The sequence below is a fragment of the Arachis hypogaea genome, chromosome 7, assembly GCF_003086295.3.
Source record: "Arachis hypogaea cultivar Tifrunner chromosome 7, arahy.Tifrunner.gnm2.J5K5, whole genome shotgun sequence".
Taxonomy (NCBI): Eukaryota; Viridiplantae; Streptophyta; class Magnoliopsida; order Fabales; family Fabaceae; genus Arachis; species Arachis hypogaea.
In genome coordinates, this window is record NC_092042.1 from 80952034 (window position 1) to 80962163 (window position 10130).

A 10130-nucleotide genomic window follows, 5' to 3' on the forward strand; every position below is an offset into this window, starting at 1 on the left:
AACTGTGTATGTATGTTTATAAGCTAATTAAGGCCTTTTCCGTTGAAGTGTTTCTGTCAAAAAAAATCAGTCGTAGACCAGGATATCATTATCCGAATCAAAATCTTAGTCACATCAACTATATATATATATAGATTAATTATTGGTGGATTTTTATTATTGTGCCTAAATTGCCTAACTTTTTTTATAAATAAAAAATAAAATATATAAAATTTATTAAATATTATTTCTTTACCTTTATTAATAAGTTAGACACCATATTTTAAGCACTATAGCATTTCCCTTAATTATTATCAATTTATCATGCATATACGATACTAGTTACTAGTAGCTAGCTAGATTTGTATTAAGATTTTGTGAATGAGACGTTTTACTTGCACCAAAATGTGTAATAATAAGACGAATGCTTTTATATATATCAGACTTTTCAATACACGCATTTCATTTTTATTTCACCTTTTCAAATCATGTTGACGTGTGGATTAAAAGTCCAAATTAAAGTTATCACTTTCTGATCCCACCACACGAGCAACAATTCATAGCAACAAAAATAATAATAAATTATTAAATATAACAAATTGAACCTATGGACCTAGGCCATCTTAATTAATCTTCATATTAGGTCAATGTCTTTTCCCGGATTGTGAATGACCACAGTATACAATTCAGATCTAATTAAGATCAGCATTAATTGTTATCTTAATTAATCTTATCAATGTGTGATTGAGAGGTACGTTCCATCGTGGGTCTATGCATGATTTCAAAGAAAATGGTTACTAATTCCAAAATCATATCGTTTTCAATGTTTAGTACCGCACGGACTGGCTCCTAATTGGAAGCAATGGACGCTGTGACTTGTGACCCCTACATAGTAGATTCGGAATTTCTATATGCTAATAATTATTAGGGTTTTAGTTAATAAGAACACTTGCTAAGGTTACTAATGAACAATTTTATATAAAAAGATTACGACGTTTTTAATACATATAATATGTTATGTATTTATTAACAAATTTTTAAAATTACTACTAATAATTTTTAAAATTACTACTAATAATTTTAATATCATATATGTTATATATAATTACTATAGATTTTTTTTTAGCAAAACCTTTATTATATTCCTTCTATTATAATAAGATAATAAGTCATAACTAAATATTATCATTTTTATATATTAATAATGATATAAAGTAGTCTACTTAAAACAAACATGATATTGAGTTTCAGTCTCTCAATTTCTATTTCATTATCTCAAAATAAACACTACCTTATGTCACAGAAGTGGTTAATTAATTATACGGTCCATCCGTGTGATTGATAAAAACAAACACAATGAATGGTGCAACTGATGAAGGTGATTATCAATGCCTGGCAGATTCCCTCATAAAGATTCGACCATAGCTAAAAGATATCACTATGCATTCTATATATGAAGAAAGGCTTGGATACATACGAGAGCAAGAGACAGAGCAACATGGCCTAGCCAATTTCCCTACATACTATAACATAAATGGTGTGGCATATAGTACTTAACTAAAGGTAACCAAATTAATGTACCTAGGTACCAGAATAGGCCCTATGCTGCCTAGGATATCTTCAATCAAAGCTTATAGCAAAAGCCAAAATAATGTTTGATATGGTCAATCAAACAGCACAAACCCCCTCAAATGAAAAACAGGGGAGCAAAATATATATTTTATAGCTGTATTTTTTGCCAATTGTGTAACGGACCATGCAATAAGACTGGAACCTCATATCTTCAATGGATCCGAATAGGGAACTACAACATGAAAGTGATTGGAATCCTGGGTATCCTATGAAGTTTTTGTTTTTGTTTGTTTTCTAAAAAAATGAAATATTAAGCTTTCGATACGCTACTCTATCAACGAAGTCGTTGTAGTATAGTGGTGAGTATTCCCGCCTGTCACGCGGGTGACCCGGGTTCGATCCCCGGCAACGGCGCTTTTTTACTGTTACATTCATTTCTCTGCTTCTTTTTTGTGCCACAGGGTTTTTGGTCAATTTATGGGCTATAAATAGCCCATTTAGAATAACAAAACCCAATGGAATCTACCCAAAATAGATATTTTTGCATGTTAGGCCTTGATAAGTCTGTTAGCAAAATAAAAAAAAAGAAGAGAGAGATTAGTTCTGACCATATCAAAATGAAATAACCCATAGGATTAATGTAGTCTAGTTTCTCAAGTCCAAAAGAATAATGCAGTGTAATATTTCTTTTGGGCTTTACGCAAAGTTGATTAATGGGAAAAAAAAAACTATAAAAATGAAAAGAATTATTTACCAAAAAAAAAAATGAAAAGAATTGGTAGACAGAATTTACCAAGAAAGAAAGAAATAAGAGAAATTATTAATGGATGATATTCATTATTGAACAAGATGAACGTGTGTTTCAGGGAAAAGAAATGGATGCAAGTGTGTTAGAATAGGAAATTTTCTTCCCTTGGTTCTCACTTGAGTCATGACATTAAAAAATTCCTAAAATTTTTTGCATTTGCATGATCTTTATATGCCTAAACACACGTAGCTGAATTATTATTATTTGGTAGAATATATTCTGTCTTAGCACCGTTTGCGTCTCAGCTATATCTATTATTAAATGGTTAATTAGTTTGTGAAATGTATTACTGCCAACTGAGCTTGCACTTGCATAGTTGCATGTAGTTTTATGTTATTAACAAAAACATTGTGGATTCAGAATTAACAGGAAAATCAAGCCTCTTCTTATATGGAAGATTGAAATGATTATTCATCAGAACACACTATATCTTTCATTTATAAAGTTAAACTGATAATACAGAACCAAAATCTTATTCATATGCTTGTACATTTATGAAAACATCTCCGAATTTGCACAAGAAGGTGGAAAATAATAATTGCTCCTAAAAGCAAAGTTGGATGAACTACCATAGATACAAATATAACAAGTGTCAACTGAAATTGAAAGGGAAAAAAAAAAAGAAAAGGGAAAAGAAAAAATAATAAAGAATTCTTCAAGTGTCTCTATCTCTTTTGGAAGTTAAAGGCCTTGATTGCAGAAGCAAAGATAAATGCAAAAAGCACAGCAATTCCAGCAACCACAACAGCAGCATATCCTATGAAGTCATGCTTGATTCCAAAATAACTGTGTATGAACTGCCCAACATTCTTGCCGCCTTCATCATCCATAAGAGTAGTTATATCTCCAAACTGTGATCCAATCAATCCATAAAGGGACCATGCAACTGGGCAACCCCAATAGTACCACCTCCACCATATAGGTATGCTCTGTCATAACATAACAAAAACGAGTTAAGAAAAATGTTCATAAGTATAATTTTTTAGTTTTGTTCACCAGTTCAAAGTTGTTAATACTTACAGGTCTTGGGACGACAAATCCTGAAAAGAGGTTCCAAATTGCATAGAATGCGGCAGCCACAATGGCAGCAACATGGTGGTTTGGTGTGACAGCAACAGCCATCATTCCATAGAAAGTGAAGTAGCACAATGTGAAGAACATGAAGTATAGATACCAGAAGAACTTCGCAGCTGTCCAGTCAAATTGGAGCATGGCGTAAATTATGAGGCCATAGGTCACGGATTGCGTGAAGAGGTAAGGTATTTCAACTAGTATCTGTGCAAATGCATAGGGTAAGGCAGAGTACATTCCAGCAGCTTTTTCTCTATAGAACACTGTTCTTTCAACGGCTACCACTGGCTGCACCGATGAAGCATTCTGTATTCCAAGGAACAGAACCGCACTATACATTGAACCAACTGCGTTGAACAAGTCTTGCCGTTTCTTGCTGTCAGCAATCACAAGGATTATTAGCTCAAGTGTTCAACAGGGCAGCGAAGAAAATGAGTAAAATTAAAATGGAATGTGTGTTAGTATTGCTTACGTTTTGTCTCCAAGGCCCCAGAACATTGATCCAATCATCAAAGCTATGAAAGTAGTGAAGAAGAACCTCACGGCAGTATATGGTGGATTGCGCCAATAAGACAAACGCTGTTTCCATAAGCAAGCTTGGCATTGGACCAAGAATGACTGAGAGAATTGAGTTGGGAAATGAAGATCCTTTGAACCAGGAGCAGGCTGTCCCAGCTCTTGTATAAGTTGCTTGTTTCTCCTGAGAAAGCCATGTAAAATAGTCTAAGCATTTTGGAGCTCAAGAATATTATAAGCATAGATAGACCTCAGCCATATGCATTATTAGCTTACCTATATAGATCAGAGTTTTTGTATAAATCTGTAAAATCAACACCCAAATTGAGTTCTTGTGCTGTTGTTGTAACTTCCAACATCCAAGTTGCTGGGTTATATCCGTCCGTGATTTTACTCACTCCTTCAATGCTCTGGAGAATGGAAAATATTGGAAAATAAGTAATTGCTATTGTGAATCATAGCAGTGAAGTTTAATGTGGAACTTAGGCAGGAACCTACCTCAAAATACTTGATCAAATGACTAGAATGATGACCAAGTGGCCCAACATAGATTTCTTGTCCACCACGCTTCATTAGGAATAACTAGAATCACATGTAAGCAAGATATGTCAGATTCAAGTCCAATGGAGAGGGGAAAAAATTTATGAAATGCAGATACTTTTATCTTATCACCCTTTACCTCATCAAAAGCTTCAAATATGTCAATGCTAGGTTGATGAATGGTGCACACAACAGTTCTTCCTGTGTCCACTGTGTTCCTGACAGTTCTCATAACAATTGCAGCAGCTCTTGCATCTAACCCAGAAGTCGGCTCATCCATGAAAATTATGGAGGGATTAGCCACCAATTCGACTGCAATAGTTAGCCTCTTGCGCTGTTCGGTTGAGAGACCACTCACACCAGGCAAACCAACTAGTGAGTTCCTCAATGGGGTTAGCTCCACAAGATCCATGACTTCCTCAATGAACATCTGTAACCATTTGCCAAAAAGTTTTAAGCAATTAGTATCTAAAACGTGATGAGTAGTTTGTCATAATAAACATCTTAGATTTTAGCCATAGTGGTGTGTAATGCAGCAGTTACAAACCTTTCTAGTTTTGGAATCAACACTTGAAGATAAACGGAGCCATGCAGAGTAGAGCAAGGACTCATAGACTGTAACATGAGGTGAATGGATATCATTCTGTTCACAGTAACCCGAGACTCGAGCAAATGTTTCTTGCTTCTTAGGGTATCCAGAAACTTTTATGCTTCCTTCAATATATCCACCAGTTTTTCTACCAGCAAGAACATCCATCAAGGTAGTTTTACCGGCTCCACTTACACCCATAAGAGCAGTGAGAACACCAGGCCTGAATGCACCACTAACACCCTTCAGAAGCACCAACTTGTCCTCTTGTACACCTTGTTCTTTCATTTCCTGAAAGTTGAAATCAAGAGTAATGATTTCATTTGCTTTCTGATAAAGAAAAGTAGCTAAATATAGAAACAATGTTAGTGAATGTGACTTACCTGTGGCATGTCAACAGAGTATACGACTTCATCAAAGGTGATAGCATATGGTTCAAAGGGAAGAACCATTCCCTTTTTCTTTCCATGGCTTGACTCCACAACAGCATCTTCTGCTGATCTTGAATTTTCTGCATGAAAAAATATACATAAAAAATGAGCATCTAAAGGTGGTATGTTGTGATTAAGAGAGTTCATGAGTGATACGAACAAGATTACTGACCTATGCGTGGCAATTCAACCTCTTGTGCATCATCTTCAGATTCTTCAGTTATTGTAGGCTGTGGCTTATCAAATGCTGCATATTGAAGAAATAGTTATCAGTAACGAATTTGTTGCATATATAAGAGTCTTGAATTGAATCACAATCACTAATGAATGATCTGATAAAAAATACTCACGGCCAAGGATACTAAGAGCAGCCGCAAACACTCCATTGAAAAGGAACACATATCCAACGCAGGCTCCAAGGCTTAACCAATACCAATATGAGTCTGTGAAGAATCCACGACTCTCGAGAAAAGTAACTCCAAAGTTGGGGTTGGAGCTTTTCTGAAAATTGGAAAGAGCAAAATAAGTTAGTTAGGATTAGGCCTGCATGTTGTGGATATAATAAATAATAATTATATAGATTCCAAAAGTTGCAAGTTTCATGAAATTACATTCCAATTGTGGCCAAGAAATTCATTGACCATTAGACCAGTTTGTCCATACATCAAAGGTGAACACCAGTAACCCCAAATCCACCAATCCTTGATATTCTCTGTTTCAATCACAAAGAAATGAAAATGCAACAAAAATGAGATCATAAGGTTGAATCAATGCAGCATGTTTTGCTTTTGTGTTACACATCAAACATGTGGGTGTGCATTGTAAAACTAAATTCTACGTACTTCTTGACAGAAGGAAGCCACCCAATGAAAGAAACGCAAGAATTGCAAAGGAACCAAATGTGTTGGCAACAATCATGTTTCTACCGAGTGCTGCAATAGCACGGAATAATCCAGAAGCCAATTGGTGGACGAATAACAGCAAAAGATACTGCTTGAAAAGCCTGCAAAAAAAAATTAAAAAAAAAATTCAAGACCTCGCATCAGATTTTACTTCTCTCAACTCTCAAGAGTTTAAGCTGTTTGGTAAAAACATTTATATGATTTTATATCTTACCTGCCGACATTAGGATCAAATCCAATGACATAATAGGTAAGGAAAACCCAAACTGCAACTTCCACAATTGTGACAGGAATCTTGAGAATCCATGAAGGAATAGCATATGCCCATGAGGGATAAAACAGAAGATCCCTTTGCTTGTAGAAAACAGGAAGCTTAGCAATGGACATGGAAATTTCAGCCATTCCATTGAACATGATTGTGATCAATGTGAAAAATAGGGCACCGGCATAAACACCAGCATCATCCTGGTTTCGGTGATGCATCTTAGTTCTAAAAAACAGTGTCATTGCTATCAATGCCATGATGGTTAGCTGCAAAGAAACAAAAAAGTTTTTGAGTATCAGAAAAGAATGAAAATGGAAACGTAAATGCGGAATTTGGCCATGTAGAAGAAAAACAAACCTGAACAAGCTTGAAGACATAAACAAAAGAGTTCCTCTTCATAAGAAGATACTCTCTTGCGAAGTTAGCCTTCAAGAGTTCCTTCTTGTTGAGACCATACTTCTTAGTGGTTAATGCAGCTGGATGGCTCTTAGACTTGTCAAATGGAACTGCAATCTCTTCATTAAGTTTCCTTCCAACGTGGAATGACTGAAAGGCTTCAGCAAACTGAGTAACCGTCACGAATCGATAAGGCTCGTCCCTGCGAGACCAATACTGTGCTTGATCCTTCTTTGAAGTCACTTCTTGAAGGAAGTCAGCAACACCTTTCCTCTCTGGACACCTGAATCCCATGGACTCAAAGAAGTCCAGCACGTATTCGCGGGCTCCATGGTACACAACTTGCCCATCGGAGATCAAGATGATGTCATCAAACAGTTCATAAGTCTCTGGTGCTGGCTGCAGCAAAGATATAACCGCCGTTCCATTCATAATGTGAACATACTGCCTCAGAGAGCTCACAATCTGGAAAGTTGTGGAACTGTCCAACCCTGTTGATATTTCATCCATGAACAGAGCATTTGTTGGTCCAACCAACATTTCTCCGGTGGTAACACGCTTCCTTTGTCCACCGGAGATTCCACGCAGCATTTCATCCCCTACCATAGTATCAGCACATATATCCAGTCCCAAGATCTGCAAAATTCAACAACATATAACTAAATTTCTATCTATAACAAGGATGATAGACATCGAGAGACACATGAATAGTTATATATCGAACACTACTAATTAGTAATAACTAACTAGTAACTACCTTGAGTGTGTAATCAGTTGCTATGCTTGATTCCTGGCCTGCAGTGGAAACCGCCTTCATGTAAACATCAATATCAGGGTCAGGCTTGATGTTTGCTGCTTTCTCTCTTCTGGCCAACTCGGATAACATATCTGTGGATTCAGAAAGAAAAATTAGGGTTAGGTTATACTACAATTATGATTTTGAGGAACAAATATGAGAAGAAGCTAAGGAGTAAGGAGTAAGGACTAACCATAACGAGATCCAACTCCTTGAACCCTTGCAGAGAAAGCCAAGGTTTCCCTGACAGTCATCTCTCCAATATGAACATCATGCTGGCTGATGTAAGCAGCAGTTCTTTGAGGCACAAACTCATTCATTTCATGTCCATTGTAAGTCACTTTTCCAGATACCTGAAGACCCTTATCAAGCTTGCCAGACAAGGCTAGAAGCAGTGTGGTCTTTCCAGAACCTGGAGGACCTAGAAGCAGTGTCATCCTTTGAGGCTTCACAATTCCGCTAACATTCTTGAGAATAGTAACGTGTTTCTTTTTGCTTGGGAGAACATGAATCATGTTCAAGAATCCCTGCAAATAAAACCAGAGAAGAAGTGAGATCAGACTAGCTGCAAAAGAGAGTAATGATGAGTAACATTTTTTGTTAATGGATTAATTAATTTAATTACCTCAACAACGTTGAAAACAGAGTTGATGAAAGAAGGCAAAGCTCTGCTTCCAACGAAGGCCTCAGCATCGATGTTGAGATGTTCATAACGAACTTCAACGGTGGGAATCTCAAGGCCAACCCTATCGATACGCTGCTTGAGTTTCCTGAGGAACTTCTCGTTGTCCTCTTCGGCAACCTTGACCAGCCTCTCTAGAAGCTTCTGCCTCTCTTGGTAACCGAGATCGGTGACGTCAACCTCGCTGGCGGGGCCTTGTGAGGCCGTTAACAAACCTTTCCTGAGACGGTTGTAGGTTGGAAGTTTTTCAAGCGCAGCCCACTTGAGAGCTTCTTCATCGTTCTCTTCACGAGAGGACCGCGAGAACACTTCAACTCCGCTGTTCCTCCACACCGATGAGCTTCTTCTTAAACTATTACTCGCTCTGTATATATCAGTTCCCTCCATTATTGTTTCTGTTAAAGAAACAACAACAACAAATTCAACTTCAACTTCTCGTTCCTCTTCTTCAAACTTATTATATTGTTCTGTGATTGAGTGATAAATGTTAAACGGTTCTTCTTCTATTTGCACGTAGATTATTGTTTGAAAAAGAAGAAGCTAAAGAATGAAAAAATATTGAGAGAATGGTTTTGAGATGAAAAAGATCTCGGTGTATTTATACGTTAGAAGAAGAGTGTTGTTAAGACATAAAAAACTGGCGGCGACTGAAAAGTCAGACGTTGAATTGGTAATAACTTAAAAATTAGTTGTCATTGGCAATACAAAATAGTAGAATTTAATTAACTCGAGTATGAAAGAAAAAAGGTAGGAATAAAATAACTTGCGTTGCGTGGGAACGTTAGGGAGAAAGTTCCATTATTGTGGCATATGGTCAATTGTCAAAGATATATGAAATGGGAACTTTCGTGGTTACTTAGTTCATCAATTCATTCATCTAGAAATAGTATTTACTATTATTATTCATTACTTATACTTACTAGCCGTAGAATGAATGGCTCATGTAAATGTAAACTGTATTTTCATTTCTACTGTAACCAGTCAGGGACGGACTTAGGTTGAGGAGAGAGGGGGCACTTGCTCCCACTGGGTGATAAAAAATTAATAATAATTATATATAAATAAATATATTTGATTTTATTATTATATTATTTTTGTTCCTATATTTAATTATAAATTATTTTTTTGAGAATTACGTTAAAAATATATTTTGTTAAATTTAATATGCAAAATTATATATATTACATTAAATTTAATTTAGTATCAAAATTAAAAATAAAAAAAATTAATAAATAGTGATAATGTTCTTTTTAAAATAGTCAATCAATTAATTACTAAACCGATGCTTAATTTTTTAAATATAAATAAAGTTTTTATTTTTTTTAAAAATTGGTTGAAATAAAAAAATATTATTTATATATTAAATAATAAAAAAATATAAAAAGCTGACCTTTAGTTATTCAACATTAATTATTTTTTAATTATAAAAATTTTTAATTTTTTAGAGACTTGAGGGTTTAAATTTTAAGATAAATAACATAATTTAAAAAAATTGATTGAAATTAGTTGAAAAAAATTAACTTTTTTGATTGAATTCTAATTTATATTTTTTATTTTAACTCTTATACATAATTATTATAAAT

General features: G+C 35.2%; 1 protein-coding gene and 1 non-coding gene across 2 annotated transcripts; one reads left to right on the forward strand and one right to left on the reverse strand.

The window, feature by feature from the left end:
- Positions 1–1893: 1893 nt before the first annotated feature.
- TRNAD-GUC (transfer RNA aspartic acid (anticodon GUC)) lies at positions 1894–1965 on the forward strand. The gene has a single exon. It is a non-coding gene; the product is annotated as a tRNA-Asp (tRNA).
- An 804-nt stretch (positions 1966–2769) lies between these two features.
- LOC112703712 (pleiotropic drug resistance protein 1) lies at positions 2770–9432 on the reverse strand. Its single transcript, XM_025755283.3, has 17 exons — positions 8491–9432; positions 8059–8392; positions 7827–7957; positions 7031–7705; positions 6623–6939; positions 6349–6509; positions 6118–6218; positions 5857–6007; positions 5679–5753; positions 5459–5586; positions 5034–5366; positions 4626–4916; positions 4445–4528; positions 4223–4356; positions 3903–4130; positions 3380–3806; positions 2770–3288 (listed from the first exon to the last, which is right to left on the reverse strand). Exons 1-17 carry the CDS (start codon positions 8932–8934, stop codon positions 3025–3027), a joined length of 4278 nt encoding a protein of 1425 aa, XP_025611068.1. The 5' UTR covers positions 8935–9432; the 3' UTR covers positions 2770–3024.
- Between the last annotated feature and the right edge of the window lie 698 nt (positions 9433–10130).

Coding starts and splice junctions, on each gene's coding strand:
- LOC112703712 (XM_025755283.3), bottom strand. CDS start 8,934: ATGGAGGGAACTGATATATACAGAGCGAGTAATAGTTTAAGAAGAAGC. Junction 5,587..5,678: donor GGTTGAATTGCCACGCATAG/GTCAGTAATCTT, acceptor TTTTTCATGCAG/AAAATTCAAGATCAGCAGAA. Junction 3,289..3,379: donor GATTTGTCGTCCCAAGACCT/GTAAGTATTAAC, acceptor ATGTTATGACAG/AGCATACCTATATGGTGGAG.